Source organism: Ascaphus truei, chromosome 17 (genome assembly GCF_040206685.1).
Source record: "Ascaphus truei isolate aAscTru1 chromosome 17, aAscTru1.hap1, whole genome shotgun sequence".
NCBI lineage: Eukaryota > Metazoa > Chordata > Amphibia > Anura > Ascaphidae > Ascaphus > Ascaphus truei.
In genome coordinates this window covers 42,062,986-42,084,641 of record NC_134499.1, presented here as the reverse complement: position 1 = coordinate 42,084,641, position 21,656 = coordinate 42,062,986, and the positions used below count along the sequence as shown (strand labels likewise).

The 21,656-nt window shown below is 47.7% G+C and overlaps 1 protein-coding gene across 4 annotated transcripts in view; it reads left to right on the top strand.

Moving 5' to 3' along the window:
* Nucleotides 1-21,656, top strand: part of VGLL4 (vestigial like family member 4) — a 113,619-nt gene that overhangs the window by 38,089 nt on the left and 53,874 nt on the right. Inside the window, exon 1 of one of the 4 annotated variants that reach the window (XM_075574940.1) lies at nucleotides 17,504-18,179. The exons of the other annotated variants lie outside the window; for them this stretch is intronic. Within the exon in view, the coding sequence (XP_075431055.1) occupies nucleotides 18,098-18,179 (82 nt within the window). The 5' untranslated portion in view covers nucleotides 17,504-18,097. Of the gene's footprint in view, nucleotides 1-17,503; nucleotides 18,180-21,656 lie in introns of those variants that run through there. 4 annotated transcript variants of the gene reach the window in all.

The window sequence follows — 21,656 nt, the reverse complement described above, 5'->3', positions numbered from 1 at the left end:
ACCAGGAGAGGGGCAATACTGGATTTGGTCATATGAAACAGTGTAGAAGTAATAACAAATATTCAAGTCCGGGAACATTTGTGAAACCATGATCATAACATGGTCTCATTTGAAATAAAATAAATAATTAAAACCCATATTGCATGGGTTAAACAAAGATTTTACGTTTTAGAAAGGCAGATTTTAATAAACTGAGGACTAATCTACAAAAAATAAATTGGGATGATGATTTTGCACAGAAAAATGTGTAAGATAAATGGTCAGTCTTTAAAACATTGTTAAAAAAGCACACTTATCAGTGTATATACCCTTGGGTAATAAATATAAAAGACACATGTCTAAACCAATGTGGCTAAACAGGTAGGGGAGGAAATGGAAAAGAAGAGGCAGGCATTTAGATTCTTGAAGTCAGAAGGGACGGAGGCATCGTATCAGAATTATAAGGAATGTAACAAAAGTTGCAAAAGGGCAATTAAATTCGCAGAAATTGAAAATGAAAAAATGGTTGCAATAGAAAGTAAGACCAACCCCAAAAAGCTATTTAAGTACCTTTTAATAACAAAAACCTTAGAAAATTAAATCTAGGACCCTTTCAGTGTGAGATGGGAAGGCAAATAATTGGAGATAAGGAAAAAGCAGAGGTATTAAACAGATTCAGGGAAGAATCAATTGCAATAATAGTGCCGCAGGAGGAAGCCACGACATCTATATTAACTGAGGAAGAAGTTCATAGGCGGCTTGATAACATTAAGTAAATAAGGCCCCTTGCCCCGATGGCAAACATCCAAGAGTGCTTAAGGAGTTAAGTTCAGTAATAGCCAAACAATTACATTTAATATTCATGGACTCCATTTCCACAGGCTCAGTACCACAAGATTGGCGTAAAGCAGATGTGGTGCCTATATTTAAAAAGGGAGCTAGATAATAACCGGGGAATTATAGACCTGTAAGCCTGACATCAATAGTGGGGAAACTACTTGAAGGTTTAGTACCGGGTAATATTCAGGAATACCTAATGGAAAACAAAAATATATACCAATGGTCAGCATGGATTTCTGAAGGATAGATCTTGCCAAACTAACCTTATTAGTTTCTTTGAGGAGGTAAGTAGGAATTTAGACCAGGGTAATGCAGTTGATGTAGTTTACTTATATTTTGCAAAGGTTTTTGATACGGTTTCACACAAGCGGTTGGTGTACAAAATAAAGCAAATTGGACTTTGTAAAAATATTTGCACCTGGATTGAAAACTGTTTGAAGGATAAAGAACAGAGGGTTGTCATAAATGGAACTTTTTCAGGTTGGGCTAAAGTTTTGAGTGGAGTACCTCAGGGATCGGTACTGGGACCTCTGCTTTTTAATTTGTTTATTAATGACCTTGAGGTTGGCATAGAGAGGAGGCGGGCAGGGATGCAAGGTCGAGGATTAAAGGCTGGGGTCGGCAATAGGGACAGAATACCATACCATGCCCGGGCCAGAGCTGGGAGTAACTGACCGCTATTTAAGCCCTGGAACAGGTGCAGCCAATTACCAAGTTCAAGAGAGGGTCGCCAGGAACCAAGATGGCTGCAACAGCCATGTAAGGGCAAGTTCCAGGAAAAATCTGGACCAGAACCCTTACACCCTTCCCTTTGAAAAATCTGCTAAACCAAGGCAAGCACTCGCTCATCACGGAAGTGAGCTACCTCATGAGAAGGGTTGTGTATAGGTAGTGTGGTACTTGTAATAATACTGGCCCTATTGAATGTTCAAAATTAGAAAAAAGTTTTTTTTGTTTTTGGCTACAGAATTAAGATTTGCCAGATATATAATTAATCTGTGTTCTTTGCTGTCTCAGGATACTTGAACCATTTCCCCCCCGACCCCCCCCCCCCCCCTTGATTAAAAAAAAATTCCTATTGAAAACATCTCAAGAACAAAACCCCCTTAAATCCCCTTAAAAAAATTGACATCCTAAAAGCAACCTAATAAATTACTAGAGTCCAACAACCATACCTGGAAACTAACTCTTTCTTAAATGGCTCATCCTTCCTCTGACAAAGGTGAAGTATGGACAGTAATTGAAAATATATTTTAATTCGACATTTGCATGGTAAATAAATACTTGGGTTGTAATTATGATGCCATCATTGGTTTAACAGTTAATAAATAAGTAGCTGATATATGCTTGAATCCAATGTCCCCCGCAAGCCCCGATACTTAAAGGGGGTTGGCTTCCTGTCCTTGGGTCCAATTTCACTGGTAAATATTTTTTAACCTGATAAGTTGAACTTGGCTCTTAAACTTCTCTGCTAACCCAGGTAACCTGTGTATCATATCATTCTATAGGATAAAAAACAACTAAATGATAGATGTAGCTATGGTGCAGTACAGAAGTGAGCAAACTTTTTATGCCGAGCCCCCCTTTTCATCCATAAAATTTCTCTGGCTCCCCCCTGCCTGATGTAATCAAAATCACATGAACAAAAAAAACCCTTTATTAAACGGTATACAATGTAAATACAAATATGTTTATATACTTACATATTTCAACAGCTCGCGCTTGCAAAATTAGGCTGCGTCCACGCTGCAGCTGAGAGCGGTGACATCACCAACGTTCCCAGCATGAGCACAGGGTGTCCTGCATAAGGTTAAGGCCCCGGTCTCTCCACTGTAACGCGCGCCCGCGCTTTTGGCGGCACGTTCAGCCGATTCCCCGGTCTGCAGCTCACTGCAGGAGGAGAGACCGGGGGGGCGTGGCGGGGGAGTGACGGGGGCGCGGCCATGACATCACCCGTCAGGTTCGCCCTCATTGGCTGAACCGCCGGGGGGCGTGCCTAATCGCTCGACGCGTGTTCCTGCTCTCAATTCTATTGAGAGCAGGAGTAGCTCTCGCGCGAGTGCTGCGGCCCCCCCTCGCAGCGGGCCCGGCGCCATTGCGGGGAGGGCTCTCGTGCGCGCAGCGTCCGCCACAGCGGACGCTGTAGTAGACAGCGGGGGCAAGGCCTAAGGCCTCGGCCAGGCTCCCTGCTTGCTCGCTGAGGCTCAGGGAAAGCGGGTGCTTTCCCTGGCCTCGCGGTTGCTTACCGCATGCGCTGTCAGCGAGCCGTCGGGGGGCGGGCCGGGGGCGGGCACGTCACTGGCCGGGGGCGGGCCAGTGACATCACAGAGCTGGTTCATCCTCATTGGGCGAACCGCTCACGTGACCGGCCTGTCGCGCCAGCAAGCGGGGGAATTTTAAATTCCCCTAAGACCTGCGCTTCCGCGCGCTTGCGGAAGCATAGGTGAGCCCCTACTAAAGCCGCTCTAATTGCGACTGTAGGGGCTCAGTGCTGAGCGGGAGCGCGCGTTAGCGCGCTTCCGCCAGCAAGCAGGGAACATGGCTGAGGCCTAATTTTGCAAGCACGGGAGGGGGGGGGGGGGGGCGGCGTTATGGTTCGAGGCTATTTTTGTGTATGTGTGCATTGACTGCTGCTGAGCATGCTTCAAAGTCAATTTTGTTTGTCTCCCCAAGCACCAAGCTTGGGAGAGCGTACGTGCACAAAGGCAATACTTTTGGGGGGGGGGGGGGGGGGCGCATTCATCCACCTCTTTGCTACCTCCCTTCCCTCTCCCCCCACCCCCCCTTTTTTTTTCTCCCTTCCCCTCCCTGCTCTTTGTCTTGCTATCCCCAGTGTCATCCACACTCCTACCTACATTATTATTTATTTATATTTCCATTCTCAATGTTATGTTTTTACATTATTTCTGTACATTCATAGTATGAGTGATATAGTGGCAGCCGACCCTTTCACTTCCAGAGGATCGCAGCGAAGCAGGTTGCCAGCGGAGGAGAGCAGGAACACAGCGCTATTGCAGGGCAGACACCGGAAGGAGGGGCGTTTGACATCACAGTGCTGGGGCGTGCTCCTCCCCGTACCTCCGAAGCCCCCGCACACACCATCACTTGGCCGCCACCCGCACTATCCTGTTCGGCCACCCGCGCACATTTTTGGCTGCCGGCCCGCGCACATCTTCTTTGCTGCCCGCGCACAGCCTTTTCGCCCTCCCACGCACAGCGTCTGCCAGTCCGCGCACCCAGCTTTTTCCGCATGCCTCTTGCCCCCCCCCCCCAGTTTGCACACCACTGCATTCAATCACAACACACCCACACTCAATCACAACACACCCACACTCAATCACAACACACACAATCACAACCAACACACACAATCACAACCAACACAGACACAACACACACACAATCATAATCATAAGTAACACACATTTACCTGGGGGAGGGGGCATGCTCCGATCCCCCATGCTGCTGAAAACTGGGGCGGGAAACAGACGGCAGGAGAAGGAGGGCGTGTCTGTGTGCTCAGAGAAGCCCCGCCCCCTCTGCAAGCCCCACCCCCTCTGCAAGACACAGAGCAGAGAAGCAGCCTCAGCACGAATCTTCTTGGCCGCCTGTGCAAAGCTCAGCCCGCCCCCAGGTTTCCCCGCACGCAGCCCGCGCCACCCCAAAATAATCATGCGCCTCCCAGTTTGTGCACCGCTGGTGATTTATCATTGTCACAGTTTGTCACACTGTTGCTTAACCCTAGCCTTGTGTAGTCAATGAAATATTGCAACATAGTCATTTTTAACCTAGCATCTTTTTTTGTAATGTTTAACTTTTACCTTAAAGGCGCTGCAACTTAAAATTCAAGAAACAGAGCTGGAAGGATAGAGATTTTCCAGGCCAAACTAGATTACCAAATACAGCTGAACCACCCTACTTCTACTGTACACAACTCCATCCAGCAGCACAGAGATGCTTTCCATGCAGACATCAAAGCGTCTAGTAATGTCACTAAGTGAGAGCGATTCAGCAGCCATATTCATTTCGGTTTTGGGCTCATTTGTTAGGAATAAACTACGTTATTGTAAAAAAATAAATAGTTATCTGGGGGAAAAATTTGGGGTGAATACAAACTTCCTGCTGTACAGTATAGTGAGAAATAAACCTGCTATATCCCCCTGTGTGCCGTTATCTTCTTCTTGCCTTTATTACATGCTGTATTGCATCAGGAATGTGTCCTGTATTCTGTGAGTAAGGAGACTGTAATCTGGCTGATCTGCAGTGCAGGTGACAGAGGCGCGGTGCTGGCAATAAGTGTGAACACTTCCTGAGCCGCGGCTGTGGATTTTGTGAGGGGCATTGTCCCATTGTATGCTTTCTAAATGACACACAAATCATTTGCATAGGAATCTTATTTAATTTTAATAGCTTCAATAATCCTTTAGTCTCCAATAAGCTATTATCATATTTCCATGTTTCCAGTAACAGAATAAACGGTGCTAAAGATAATGCATCTTTTTATTGCTATTTGGTTCTAATGATTATAACCCAACTATTGTCTATTTAGAGTCGGCCTACAAATGCCGTGCCACTTACCAGTCTGTTTCCTTCTTCTTTAAACTGCCCTTTGTTCCTTCATCCTGCTCCTTGTTTTATTGGCCTTTGTTCAATGAAGCGAGAGGTGGATTACTGTTCCGCTAATATTAGTGCGACCTCTATTCTCTTGGATTCTGCGATGCTCTGTGTGTTACTTAACTTCTCACTATATTGAGAAGAGGCTATATATAACTATATTATAAGAGGTTATACAGTAGTTTCTTTCAATTTGGAGTTACTAAGCAGTTAAACATTGTGTGTTGTTTGGATCCTTTTAACAGTTTGGCTCTTGGTCCAAAATTGCCAAATCTTAAAACGCTTTTTTAGAAGACCATATGTTACTTGCTGTTACAACGTTGAAGAAAGTGTTTAATACTATTGTTGGTGATTACATAGTGTGACAATGTATGTTAATACAATGTAACAAATGTAATCCGCTTCCTTCGAAAAAAGAAACCCACATTTTTGGGGTTTTTTTTGTGTAAAACTAAAGTTTTTATAGTTGCTTCGGCCCGGTATATTTTTTATTCTTGTGGCAATCGGTTTACTTTCCACTTTTTCTCTTGGGATAATGATGCAATTAGTGTTATACAAAGAAAGTGTGTTTATTAATGTGCCTGTATATAGCAGCGGTTAGAAGTGGTCTCATCGTGGAAAAGATTAGGTATAGATTATAAAAACTCTCCAAAGTATTTGGCTACATTGGAGACATTAATAAAACATTTTACAACACTTGTTTCATTGTTTTCAAAGTGCGCATCACCACCATGACACTTCCTAAACATGCCAGGACCCCAAGTTACTCCCAACCAGGAACTCCCACTTTAAAGGTGCAATCCCGCAGCTGCATTTCTTAGGGGGCTCTGAATGGGAAAGTGTTTATCAATCAAGTGTTTTCTTTGTCCTTATACCCCCTGTCCGTCTCAGAAGCAATAAAGGTACAGGGAAATGGGAAGAAAATAAATAAAAAAATACTTGGGTGTCGGTTCTGGGTAAAATAAAAAAGGGTATCAGTTAACCCAGATGACACCCCTGGAATTGGTTCATTTTGGCCCTAGGAGGGATTGCCCCACAGAGTATTAATTAGAGCTGTAACCTCATATAACATTTACTAACAGTACTGTGTGGGGCATTTAGTTCCCCATAGAAACACATTGAGTCATCTCTTATTTATTCACAAAGCTGGGTGTATAAACGCTCCTGCATCAGCTGAGGGAGAACCAATTCTAGTCCATCATTCTTTATTCTACATGGTGCTGAAACAGTGTCATTTGCTTTCACATTTGCAGTCCAGTTTGAATTCCAAGTGAATTAATGGCAGTGACATGTTTGTGTTAAATCTCAGATTTTTATGTGACCTGGCTTTTTAGAAACCACTTGAATTGAATCCTTGGTCAAGGAGGGAGAATGTATAATTGTGATTTATGAGTAGATTTTAAAAGGGTAGTACTGTACTTGTATTTAAAAAAAATATATATTTATTATTATTTATTATTATTATTATTACTAAGACTAATACCATTAAATCCTCCACTGACATTAGTTTATTGTGGGATTGTATCTTAAGTATGTGTGTGTGTGTGTGTGTGTGTGTGTGTGTGTGTATATATTTGTGTGTGCGTGTAATATATATACATACACACACACGTTTTGATGCCTCTAACAGTGTATATTATCTTTTATTTGTATGGCGCATACATATTGTTCAGCGCAGTACAATGTCGGAGAGAGGACAATAACATTGTATGATAAGAGTACATATATGTTGAGACAATAGAAAGCAGTTCCCTGGCCCAAGAAGCTTACTATCTAGTAGGTGGATCTGCACATACTGGTTCTGATTCTATGAGCGACACATAATATTGAAGGCACATCACTAAGCATGGTTCCCTGATCAATCTGTTGCTATGTTTGTCCTCCTTTTGCAGAAAGGGAAGATTTCATATAGAAGACAGAACGAAAAACTAATAGTCTCCAGCAATGACGCAGAGCACTGTGTATGAGTAATAGGATGTGCAATCTCTGAAGTGCTTATGGCCGAAGTTCTCTGCTTTTGGCCATGGTGCACTATCCCAGGTTACTTCCTGGACGTGTTCGGCGCTCTCTCTCTGTAAACATTTGCATATAATTGTATTTCCTTGGAATTCACTGTCTGCTACCTGAATACAGTGGTGAAATATGTCAAGAATTTCCGTCATACCAATAGTGTCCAGTAGGTGGTGCACTGAAAACCGGAACGATCTATGCCTAGAACATTGGCTCTGTGTCGCTTGGTAGAATGTCACTCTGCTGATTTTTATTTGTAAGAGAAGTATGCCATCTAATTAGTATTGTAAAAACATAGACTTTATCAGCAGATAAGAACCACTTGGCAAACCTAAACTCTGACAACTTTCTAGCTGCTGGAAAACCTCGGACACCATGTGCTGGTTACATAGTTACATGTGGTAGTTACATAGTTACATGTGGTAGTTACATAGTTACATGTGGTAGTTACATAGTTACATGTGGTAGTTACATAGTTGCATGTGATCCATGGCTTTCCTTATAATTAAATGCAAAGTAAGCTATATTGAGTAAAAAAAGTGCCGCCCTCCCACCATACAGCAAATAAAAATCCTACTTCACAGGTCCATGTTAAAATGGACGAGAAGGAAAAGTGAGTACTGTACTCATTTGCATGTCATTACCCAGAATCCCTGGCGGCATTGTAAGCACTGTATAACAGGAGATATGGGGATGTTTCGGAGACATGTGAATGTGCTCACACGTGGTATTTTTATTATTAGGAATGATTACATTTTTATGTCTTCCCCAAGCATTTTTTAATTCCCTGCATTAGCCCGTACCATCTCTGCTGGTGGCTAGTCCACAAATCCACCACCTTTTTCCATCAAGAAGCACTTCCTCGTGTTTTCGCTGGACCTGCCATTCCCCAGCTTCGGAGCGTGGCATCTATTTCTATCATCACTCTTTCTCTATAGTTACGCTTCCTTCCTCTACTTTGTTGAACCCCTTTATGTATTTGAAAGTTCCTATCATATCCCCCAAACTGCCCATATGGAAGTTCTTCCCCCAAGCTGCCCATATGGAAGTTCTTCCCCAAGCTTCCCATATGGAAGATCTTCCCCCAAGCTTCCCATATGGAAGTTCTTCCCCCAAGCTTCCCATATGGAAGTTCTTCCCCCAAGCTTCCCATATGGAAGTTCTTCCCCCAAGCTTCCCATATGGAAGTTCTTCCCCCAAGCTTCCCATATGGAAGTTCTTCCCCCAAGCTTCCCATATGGAAGTTCTTCCCCCAAGCTTCCCATATGGAAGTTCTTCCCCCAAGCTGCCCATATGGAAGTTCTTCCCCCAAGCTGCCCATATGGAAGTTCTTCCCCCAAGCTGCCCATATGGAAGTTCTTCCCCCAAGCTGCCCATATGGAAGTTCTTCCCCCAAGCTTCCCATATGGAAGTTCTTCCCCCAAGCTGCCCATATGGAAGTTCTTCCCCCAAGCTTCCCATATGGAAGTTCTTCCCCCAAGCTTCCCATATGGAAGTTCTTCCCCCAAGCTGCCCATATGGAAGTTCTTCCCCCAAGCTGCCCATATGGAAGTTCTTCCCCCAAGCTGCCCATATGGAAGTTCTTCCCCCAAGCTGCCCATATGGAAGTTCTTCCCCCAAGCTTCCCATATGGAAGTTCTTCCCCCAAGCTGCCCATATGGAAGTTCTTCCCCCAAGCTGCCCATATGGAAGTTCTTCCCCCAAGCTGCCCATATGGAAGTTCTTCCCCCAAGCTGCCCATATGGAAGTTCTTCCCCCAAGCTGCCCATATGGAAGTTCTTCCCCCAAGCTTCCCATATGGAAGTTCTTCCCCCAAGCTTCCCATATGGAAGTTCTTCCCCCAAGCTTCCCATATGGAAGTTCTTCAGTCTTTCCGGGTCCGTTGTATGCTGGAGATCATTTTGTGGATTCTTTACACTATCTCATTTATTGATGTTATTCCATAACTAGGGTCTCCAGAACTGAATACAACACTGCAGCTCGGGTCTTACCGCTGATCTATGAATGGCGCCTCCTCTCTCGCTGCCGCACATTCCTCTCCCTTGGCAGCTTTCCCACTGCTTCTGCTCGCCTACTTTTTAAGTCGGCTGAAATAATGGCTCCCAGGTCCCAGGCCTCGGCAGCGGATGACATTATTCAGCCACTAACCCTGTATCCGGAAGTTTGGATTTGTGACCCAAGTGCGTGTATTTGCACACTTGCCATTGAATGGTAGTTTCCACACTTCTGACCATTCCCCTAACCCAGGGGTGCTCAAGCCCCTCCAACAGGTCAGGTTTTCATTATATCCCAGGTCAGTGCAAGTGGCTCAGTCGAAGACTGTAAATGTACTAAAGAACTGGCTGATTTTTAAAAGCTTCACTATCCTTTTATCTATGAAGAGGTCTTGTTGGTTCATTAAATGGTATCCTAATGGTTTACTCCTCTACACTTTGCTGGGCCAATATGGCTACCAGAACGTCTGAATCGCCCGTATAAGTGACACATTTTGGTTATATTACAATGTATATTCTACTTTGATGGGTGGTTTTGTACCTCTAAAGGAAATAAAATAACCACCATATCTCTCTGGTCCTGCAGGCCAATCATGGCTTGTATCTTTCTATTGGATAGCCGTCTGAATTCCCCTTCAAAACCAGAAGTAATACTGACCCAAGGAGCTGAGAATAACGTGGTTCTGCTTCGCAGGACTCCCAATTTCCCATCCATTATAAAAGGTGGGATAGGTGGGTGGGTGCTGGGATAGGTGGGTGGGTGCTGTAAGATTACCTAGAAGAAAATGTTTTAAACTTGAACATTTAACTGCAATCCTGCCATATGAAATGAACGTTCACAAGTTAAGCACCAGGTGGCGCTGTATTACTAAAAGTGGCCATCCTCCTCCTCCTCCTCATTCAGACGACACATGCACAAAAATCTACTTTGTTTTGCTTTAAAAATGTCAAACCAATATCACAAGCTAGTATGAATTAGTCTGGAAAGGATACTTTAATGGCTATTGCAGGTGTTGCAAATTACAAAATGTAATATTGGTCCCAGAAATTGCAAGGCCCATGATGTTTTATTAATGGTATTTGCTTTTCCAGATCCAAGCCACGCAGATTGGTGATGTACTCAGCACTGTTCTGTAGGTTTGCCACTGACGCGATTTCCTTTTAAAAGTGGTGCAGAGCTCACCGAACCACTCGCACGTCTTATGGGACTTTGTCTGGGAAGAGCTAATACATTCCAATGCAGTAATGTATGTGGCATACAAGAATACTTTTTATGGAGCCATTTGATCACTGCAGAAATGTGCTGTGACATTACCGACAGCCACTCTCTGTTTTATTGAGGCTCAAAATCTGAACATACGCGACCTTTCTCTTCAGTTCTGCTGTGGTTTGAATGACTTGTATCAATAGGGCATTTTAACGAGGCAATCCCAGCAGCTTAAAAAAACAACTTTGTTTTAATATATGCAGCATTTGATCACCTTTTATTGAAAATTAATTACCTAAGCTGCCGAAACGATTTTATTCTCCCTTGATGGATCAGCAAAATCCTTTTTCTCAGGGTTCACTAAATGGCTACCTTTCAATTAAAAAAAAAAGCCTTCAGTCGGTGTAACTCAGCAGCTACAATGTATTCTTATATTACTAAGGTACTGTTATCTATTGTTACAGTTTACCACTCAAACTGCTTGGAATATTGTCAACAAATTATCACAACCAGAAAAGTGTTGCAAATATCTTGCACTGCTGGGGAGGTGTGCTAAAGCCTGCTATAGAAATCAAAGGATGCTCAGTATATTAATGCTCATTAAAAATGGCCTGGACAAAAGAGAGGGACCTCGCTCTAAGGTTATCAGTAAAGTATTGTGTATATATTTGTCTGTTGTCTGTTGTGCACAATAGGGATTTCTTTCTGGGAGTCGCTCCTCTCAGCAGCACTTGCACTTGCTGGTCTCATTAAAAATGGCACTGAGTTGAATTTTTAAATAAAAAAAAGTTGGTAATTATTATCTAATACTACAGAACTGATTTATTAAAAATAAAAACACTTGCGTTATTGCGTGTATTGCTCCTTTAACTCCATCTTTTCAAGAGATTTTCCTTGGACATGACACTTTGCTATGTTAATCTCTTTGGGATCTGTATAAAATATCTGCCCTCCCCTGCCCCTCTGAATAATCCCACTCCAATCCCACACTATACCTCTGCCCCTCTGAATAATCCCACTCCAATCCCTCACTATACCCCTGCCCCTCTGAATAATCCCACTCCAATCCCTCACTATACCTCTGCCCCTCTGAATAATCCCACTCCAATCCCACACTATACCTCTGCCCCTCTGAATAATCCCACTCCAATCCCACACTATACCTCTGCCCCTCTGAATAATCCCACTCCAATCCCTCACTATACCCCTGCCCCTCTGAATAATCCCACTCCAATCCCTCACTATACCTCTGCCCCTCTGAATAATCCCACTCCAATCCCACACTATACCTCTGCCCCTCTGAATAATCCCACTCCAATCCCACACTATACCTCTGCCCCTCTGAATAATCCCACTCCAATCCCTCACTATACCTCTGCTCACCTCTTGGTATCAAGGTTGTTTCCTTTCTGCTTACTCAGCGGTACTGCTCTTATAAAGCCCATAGAACTATCATAGCATTAGGATTGATACTTCTTTGGGTAATACTTGGCTAGTACTTCTTGTGACTCGTAAACGGTAAAATTATCCATTTGAAAATCTGCTGCATCTGTTAATTGGTTAAATTCTCACTGCTAGTGAGAACAGTAAAGATTTGCATATTCCCTTTTGTGTAAGTGCTACTATTTCAAACATGATTCTTCGACTGGAATTCAAAAAACTACTTGGCGTATCTTGAATTTTTAGCAACATTGTGTGAATTCTAAATTCCCCAGTGTATGTTCATTGTTTTGTGCTAGAAGTGTACGGTATTTAACCTGTTTAAGAAAGGCCTCCTGGTGAACAGAAAAACGAGTGTCGGTTTTACAGATCAGACCTGCTTTTCTGGAAAAACAAAACTGTTTTCTTAAGAATATTTTACTTGCTTATGTACTTTCGTTGCACTTTGAATGTAATGTTTTTTGCAGCCCTGCTAATTAAATGTATTATCTGTGCAAGAATACACTGCACTAGTAGGGGGAGTATCTTTGAAGTCGGTGAACTTGAGTCAGATCCAAATACAAGTTATTTTTGACCTTGAGCAATTAACTTACAAACATCCAGGCACCAAAAAATATATCATTTGTAAACTCTTTGAAGTAGAGACATATTATTTTATTGGCTTACAGCTCTTTTTTTAAAATAAATATCTAGATTGTAAGCGCTCACGAGCAGGGCCATCATTATCTCTTTGTATTTTTTTGCACTTGTTTGGCCATATTTTTATGCAACTCCTGTTTATGTAATGATCTGTACCCCCCATTGTACTGCGTTGTGGGAAAAGTTGGCTCTTTACAAATTATGATAAATATTTGTACGCCAGAACATAGCATTCAATGTGTGTGTGTGTGTGTGTGTGTGTGTGTGTGTGTGTGTGTGTGTGTGTGTGCACATTACCCCCCCCCCCCTCACTATATTTGGTTATTGGATATTTACTGCATGTGTTTTTATCACATAATGCTCAGAAGGTTAGGGGACATATTACCTTTCTCACTGTGATCCCTGTGATTTATATCTTGTCTGTGATGACTCAACTGCATCTGTATAAACATCTGCAATCTTCCAGTACTAGGTCCTACTCACAACAAAGCCAACCACATCCTGGGAAATGAGCAAGCAAACAAGAATCCCAGCATCCATGGGCAGGCTCCGCTTTGCACTGTGATACAGCAGTCAGGGCACCCTGGGCAGGCTCCGCTTTGCACTGCGATACAGCAGTCAGGGCACCCTGGGCTTGCTCTGCTTTGCACTGTGATACAGCAGTCAGGGCACCCTGGGCAGGCTCCGATTTGCACTGCGATACAGCAGTCAGGGCACCCTGGGCAGGCTCCGCTTTACACTGCGATACAGCAGTCAGGGCACCCTGGGCAGGCTCTGCTTTGCACTGCGATACAGCAGTCAGGGCACCCTGGGCAGGCTCTGCTTTGCACTGTGATACAGCAGTCAGAGCACCCTGGGCAGGCTCTGCTTTGCACTGCGATACAGCAGTCAGGGCACCCTGGGCAGGCTCCGCTTTGCACTGCGATACAGCAGTCAGAGCACCCTGGGCAGGCTCCGCTTTGCACTGCGATACAGCAGTCAGGGCACCCTGGGCAGGCACCGCTTTGCGATACAGCAGTTAGGGCACCCTGGGCAGGCTCCGCTTTGCACTGTGATACAGCAGTCAGAGCACCCTGGGCAGGCTCTGCTTTGCACTGCGATACAGCAGTCAGGGCACCCTGGGCAGGCTCTGCTTTGCACTGTGATACAGCAGTCAGAGCACCCTGGGCAGGCTCCGCTTTGCACTGTGATACAGCAGTCAGGGCACCCTGGGCAGGCTCCGCTTTGCACTGTGATACAGCAGTCAGGGCACCCTGGGCAGGCTCCGCTTTGCACTGCGATACAGCAGTCAGGGCACCCTGGGCTTGCTCTGCTTTGCACTGTGATACAGCAGTCAGGGCACCCTGGGCAGGCTCCGATTTGCACTGCGATACAGCAGTCAGGGCACCCTGGGCAGGCTCTGCTTTGCACTGCGATACAGCAGTCAGGGCACCCTGGGCAGGCTCTGCTTTGCACTGTGATACAGCAGTCAGAGCACCCTGGGCAGGCTCTGCTTTGCACTGCGATACAGCAGTCAGGGCACCCTGGGCAGGCTCCGCTTTGCACTGCGATACAGCAGTCAGAGCACCCTGGGCAGGCTCCGCTTTGCACTGCGATACAGCAGTCAGGGCACCCTGGGCAGGCACCGCTTTGCGATACAGCAGTTAGGGCACCCTGGGCAGGCTCCGCTTTGCACTGCGATACAGCAGTCAGGGCACCCTGGGCAGGCTCCGCTTTGCACTGTGATACAGCAGTCAGAGCACCCTGGGCAGGCTCTGCTTTGCACTGCGATACAGCAGTCAGGGCACCCTGGGCAGGCTCCGCTTTGCACTGCGATACAGCAGTCAGGGCACCCTGGGCTTGCTCTGCTTTGCACTGTGATACAGCAGTCAGGGCACCCTGGGCAGGCTCCGCTTTGCACTGCGATACAGCAGTCAGGGCACCCTGGGCAGGCTCCGCTTTACACTGCGATACAGCAGTCAGGGCACCCTGGGCAGGCTCTGCTTTGCACTGCGATACAGCAGTCAGGGCACCCTGGGCAGGCTCTGCTTTGCACTGTGATACAGCAGTCAGAGCACCCTGGGCAGGCTCTGCTTTGCACTGCGATACAGCAGTCAGGGCACCCTGGGCAGGCTCCGCTTTGCACTGCGATACAGTAGTCAGAGCACCCTGGGCAGGCTCCGCTTTGCACTGCGATACAGCAGTCAGGGCACCCTGGGCAGGCACCGCTTTGCGATACAGCAGTTAGGGCACCCTGGGCAGGCTCCGCTTTGCACTGTGATACAGCAGTCAGAGCACCCTGGGCAGGCTCTGCTTTGCACTGCGATACAGCAGTCAGGGCACCCTGGGCAGGCTCTGCTTTGCACTGTGATACAGCAGTCAGAGCACCCTGGGCAGGCTCTGCTTTGCACTGCGATACAGCAGTCAGGGCACCCTGGGCAGGCTCTGCTTTGCACTGCGATACAGCAGTCAGGGCACCCTGGGCAGGCTCCGCTTTGCACTGCGATACAGCACTGGAATAAGGGGGAATGTTGGAACAAAAGGTAGTGGCTGCTCATAGTGGGATGGAGCACGGTGCACAGCCGATCCCATTAAGGTGGGTGTCTATATATACCTCTAGAAATTAAGCGCAAAATAAAACCACCTCATGGTGTAGTACATTTAATACAAAGTATTGGCTACAATGAGGGATTAAAAACACTCACAATGTGTCAAAATAAAAACCGCGTATCTGGAGGTGGAGCGGGGTGAGCCCAATAGTCCATGCAAAGGATTCCTGCGCAGTCTGATCGGTGTCCAGGAGACGGGGGGAGGTTGGAGTTGACGCTAATTTTGCTTCTAGAATTTAAGCTAGCCGTCAACCTCAGCCATCGGTCGCTGTTGCAGAAGGTTGTGGTGATTTGCTGGCGGTGCTTGAAGACTCGCGGAGGTTCCCGAGACTGCGCCCGCGTAGTACGCTTGTTTTCTAGGCGGCGTGATTTTAGGACAGCGGAGGTTGTTTTTCCCCAAAGCAGTTGCACGCCTTCGCGCTCCCTGCGAGCCAGAACCACATCTGATCTCTTCAGGACTTTGTTCAACGGACACGATTTGCTGTTTTTTTTGCTGTTTTTGCTCCCGTTGACTCTGGTTTAGAGTTAATTTCTCTGCTCTGTACCGTACACTCATCCTGTCCCAGTCGCATTCACGGGTCCTATAATTGTGCTCTCTAGGCTTCTGCTGTCACTATGACGATTACAATGTTATATGTAGTAATCCTGGTATTTTTTTGTGTGCGTGTGTATTAGCCGAACTTTAATAATCAAAAACTAATAGACAATACCGTTCTGTGGCTAACGAAATGCTTTTATTTGTGCGAGCTTTCGAGATACACTGAATAAAGCAGGCAAGGATAAACTTAACATTCGTACAGTATATGCACTGTTTTTATCTGTGATTGCAACCTAATGTATTCACACACACACACACACACACACACACACACACACACACACACACACACACACACACACACACACACACACACACACACACACACACACACACCTACACACACACACACACACACACACAACACACACCTACACCTACACACCTATACACACACACACACACAAATCACACAAATCACACTCACACACCACACCACACCACACACACCCCACACACACCACACACACACCACACACACACCACACACACACACCACACACACACACACCACACACACACACACACACACCACACACACACACACCACACACACACACACCACACACACACACACCACACACACACACACACACACCACACACACACACACCACACACACACACACCACACACACACACACCACACACACACACACCACACACACACACACCACACACACACACACCACACACACACACACCACACACACACACACCACACACACACACACCACACACACACACACCACACACACACACACCACACACACACACACCACACACACACACACCACACACACACACACCACACACACACACACACACCACACACACACACACACCACACACACACACACACCACACACACACACACACCACACACACACACACCACACACACACACACACCACACACACACACACACCACACACACACACACACCACACACACACCACACACCACACACACACCACACACACACACACACACCACACACCACACACACACCACACACCACACACACCACACACACCACACACACACACACCACACACACACACACACCACACACACACACACACCACACACACACACACACCACACACACACACACACACCACACACACACACACACACACACCACACACACACACACCACACACACACACACACCACACACACACACACCACACACACACCACACACACACACACCACACACACACACACCACACACACACCACACACACCACACACCACACACACACACCACACACTCTGCAAAACATGACTAATCCTAAAAGATAACTGATGCAGTTTCCATTCCTGATAGTAGTAATAATAAAGGTATTATTTATATGTTGCTTTTCTCCCAGTGGGCTCACTGCTTCCTTTCCTGGAACATGTTTGTATGTCAAGGATTGATGTGTCAGTGCGCATGCTCAGTGCTCCCCGCCTGCTGTCAGTGCGCATGCTCAGTGCTCCCCGCCTGCCGTCAGTGCGCATGCTCAGTGCTCCCCGCCTGCAGTCAGTGCGCATGCTCGGTGCTCCCCGCCTGCTGTCATACCAAACTCCGCCTGCTGTCAGTGCGCATGCTCAGTGCGCCCCGCCCGCGTGTCAGTGCAGTTTCCTCGCAGCGGGGCTGTGAGAACTGCTTCTTCTCCTCAGCATTTACCCGCTCCGTCCTCCTGTTATTCCTCTGATCTAAAAACACTTCGAACCAAACGGAAACTACAACCGGACCCGGGGCGCACGCGGCGTTTCCGGCGTGAGCCGTTCCAGCGCCTGCCCGAGCCACTCCGGGATTTCCAGTGCCTGCCCGCCCGATCCGCTCCGGGATTTCCAGCGCGCGCCGCTCCGGGATTTCCAGCGCGCGCCGCTCCGGGATTTCCAGCGCGCGCCGCTCCGGGATTTCCAGCGCGCGCCGCTCCGGGATTTCCAACGCGCGCCGCTCCGGGATTTCCAGCGCGCGCCGCTCCGGGATTTCCAGCGCGCGCCGCTCCGGGATTTCCAGCGCGCGCCGCTCCGGGATTTCCTGCTCTTCTCATGCACATTTGGACTGTTGCTGCCGGTGCTGCTGAGCTTGGGAAGTCGCCGGAGCCTGACCCCTCACCCTGACCCCGGACCCCCGTCTCTCCTCGTTTCTGGGTGCGGTAAGGAAGCGGGTCTTTCCTGCCGCCCCGATAAATGCTTTGTATGAAGATGGACCTGTTGAACTACCAGTACCTGGACAAGATGAATAACGGCATCGGCATTCTGTGCTATGAAGGTAACTATGCGCAGACTGCGTCCCCTCTCTGCTCCCTGCCTGCGCCCCCTCTCTGCTGCCCCCTGCCTGCGCCCTCCCTGCCCCCCTGCCTGCGCCCCCTCTCTGCTGCCCCCTGCCTGCGCCCTGCCTGCGCCCTCCCTGCCCCCCTGCCTGTGCCCCCTCTCTGCTCCCTGCCTGCGCCCCCTCTCTGCTGCCCCCTGCCTGCGCCCCCCCTGCCTGCGCCCCCCCTACCCCCCTGCCTGCGCCCCCCCTACCCCCCTGCCTGCGCCTCCTCTCTGCTCCCTGCCTGCGCCTCCTCTCTGCTCCCTGCCTGCGCCCCCTCTCTGCTCCCTGCCTGCGCCTCCTGCCTTCGCCCCCCTGCCTTCGTCCCCCCTGCCTGCGCGCCCCCCCTGCCTGCGCCCCCTGTCCCCCCCTGCCTGCGCCCCCTGTCCCCCCCTGCCTGCGTCCCTGCCCCCCCTGCCTGCGCCCCCTGTCCCCCCCTGCCTGCGCCCCCTGTCCCCCCACTGCCTGCGCCCCCCTGTCCCCCCACTGCCTGCGCCCTCTCCTGTCCCCCCCTGCCTGCGCCGCCCCCCTGTCCCTGCCTGCGTCCCTGCCCCCTGCCTGCGTCGCCCTTCCCCCCCCCCGCCGCCGTCGCCCTTCCCCCCCGCCTTTGCCCCCCTCCCCCCCGCCTTTGCCCCCCTCCCCCCGCCTTTGCCCCCCTCCCCCCGCCTTTGCCCCCCTCCCCCCCGCCTTCGCCCCCCTCCCCCCCGCCTTCGCCCCCCTCCCCCCCGCCTTCGCCCCCCTCCCCCCCGCCTTCGCCCCCCTCCCCCCCGCCTTCGCCCCCCTCCCCCCGCCTTCGCCCCCCTCCCCCCGCCTTCGCCCCGCCTTCGCCCCCCTCCCCCCGCCTTCGCCCCCCTCCCCCCGCCTTCGCCCCACCCCCCCGCCCGCCTTTGCCCCCCTCCCCCCCGCCTTTGCCCCCCTTAACCCTCCCCGTGCCCCTGCCTGCTCCCTGCCTGTGCCCGGGGGGCCGGTGTGTGTAATGTTGACTTTCCCAGACGCAGTGAGTAACAATGTGTAATGTGAGTACTGTACGCAGGGAAGGTTTCCAGCTGCCAGCATGTGTATAGAGAAATATATTGTTATATATTGTTGTTTTGCCTTTTTGTGTACAAGGCTTCTACATTAGCGTCCGTCCGTCCGTCTGTTCGTCGTTATATTGGTGTGTTGGTGTTTTTGCACGAGTCTGACAATGTCCTTGAAAACACAGAACAGTGAAAACAGTATTATTTCACTCGGATTTGAGTTTACAGGGTACTAGATACAGTGGAATACAGAGGAATACAAACTGGCCCTTTGTTTGATTTCTAATTTCCTGTCCAACTCTGAGAAAGCCGTGCGTTACACTGAAGGATGCTCCCCCTGACACGCACTCACACTTTCACGCACTCACACTTTCACGCACTCACACTTTCACGCACTCACACTTTCACGCACTCACACTTTCACGCACTCACACTTTCACGCACTCACACTTTCACGCACTCACACTTTCACGCACTCACACTTTCACGCACTCACTCATATTCTCTCTTCGCCCTCTCCTCTCTCTCTCTTCGCCCTCTCTCTCCTCTCTCTCTCTCTCTCTTCGCTCTCTCTCTCTCTCTCTCTCACTCACACACACACACACACACACACACACACACACACACACACACACACACACACACACACATTCCTTGTGAAAATTACTACACAATGCTAAAGTTTGTTTTTTTCCAGTGAATTTGCTGATCCAAACAATTTTTCTAGTCTGGTAGATTTTTATTTTTTGATTTAGCGGTTCAATTCCCCTTTTACCTGCCCTGGTGACACAGTTCTTTGGGAATTTATCTCAAAGTTTTCTGTTTAAAAATATTTTTGTGATTTTACATAGAAATGGGTCACAAAAAATGCTTCAGGGTTGTTTGTGTCCATGGCTGGATACCCTTACCAGGAAAACCAGCCTTTAATTCCGAAACCCCCGATACAGTGTTTGAAGGTTTAAAATGGCTAATTGCTTTCACTTAATGGAACTCCAGAATGTTTCCAGGTGGGATTGTTTCTAGTTTCTTCCTGGGGTTTGCTAATAGTTACGTGCAGTTAGGAAGGAGGATAATGGCCTGGTGCAGTTAGGAAGGAGGATAACGGCCTGGTGCAGTTAGGAAGGAGGATAACGGCCTGGTGCAGATAGGAAGGTGGATAACGGCCTGGTGCAGTTAGGAAGGTGGATAATGGCCTGGTGCAGTTAGGAAGGTGGATAATGGCCTGGTGCAGTTAGGAAGGTGGATAATGGCCTGGTGCAGTTAGGAAGGTGGATAATGGCCTGGTGCAGTTAGGAAGGAGGATAATGGCCTGGTGCAGTTAGGAAGGAGGAGAATGGCCTGGTGCAGATAGGAAGGAGGATAATGGCCTGGTGCAGTTAGGAAGGAGGATAATGGCCTGGTGCAGTTAGGAAGGAGGATAATGGCCTGGTGCAGTTAGGAAGGTGGATAATGGCCTGGTGCAGTTAGGAAGGAGGATAATGGCCTGGTGCAGTTAGGAAGGAGGATAATGCAATTCTGCACTGGAAATCTTTTTCTGCCCTCCAGTTTGTTCACTGTGAACAAAGTAGCAGTGTGAGTTTCTGAATATTGCCACTTTTTGTGACCTACAAACCCTAAACTTCCACTTTTTTTTTTTTTGTTCAAGAGGTGCCGGGTCATTGCTGCTGTATTAGTCTCAAGAACTTTTGCCAGTTATTTAATGGTGTTAAACTTGACCAATGTAGCCCAAACGTTCGGCTCATAACATTAATACAGGAATATGCAATGAGGCTTGTCTGGGCCAAAGTTTGCAAACCATTAACTGCCAGTGAGGAGTTGAACATTCCTTAAGCATAGCTTTCAATTCTGAAAATCAATGACATTATTCTTCACTGCTGGACTCCAATATTGTTTTCCAGATGCACCTAATAAGAAGGATAATAATAATAATAATACACGTCATTGCTTAAAAACACTGTTATTACTTGTTTAACTTTCCTCCCAACTTCCTGTAATGTTTAACTTGCTCATGCTATCTTCTTAAGCAAGTTCCACAAATGTAAAGCGTGTGGTGATTTGGGATTCTGCTTACCTAATGCATTTGTCTGTGTGCTATTGGCAGGAAATAATATCCCTTCTCCCTGGATTCTGCATAATCTAAAGCCGGAGTTTGAGCATTTTCTTAAAAACTGTTACTTTAACACATGACTTGCGCACTCATGTTTAGGAAATTAAATATGGGTCTGAGTCAGTCCCAGCTGGGGATCAGTCCACTACTACAGTCTTTGTTTATCTTAAACATCTGGTGTCTTTATTACCGATTTTATGGAGGTTCATATTGATTTAACACTTAAATAAACCTAGATATGTATAAAAATGCATATTGTTTCCAGAATGGACAATGTGCTGCTAACATCTGCCCGGCTATTTGATGTGC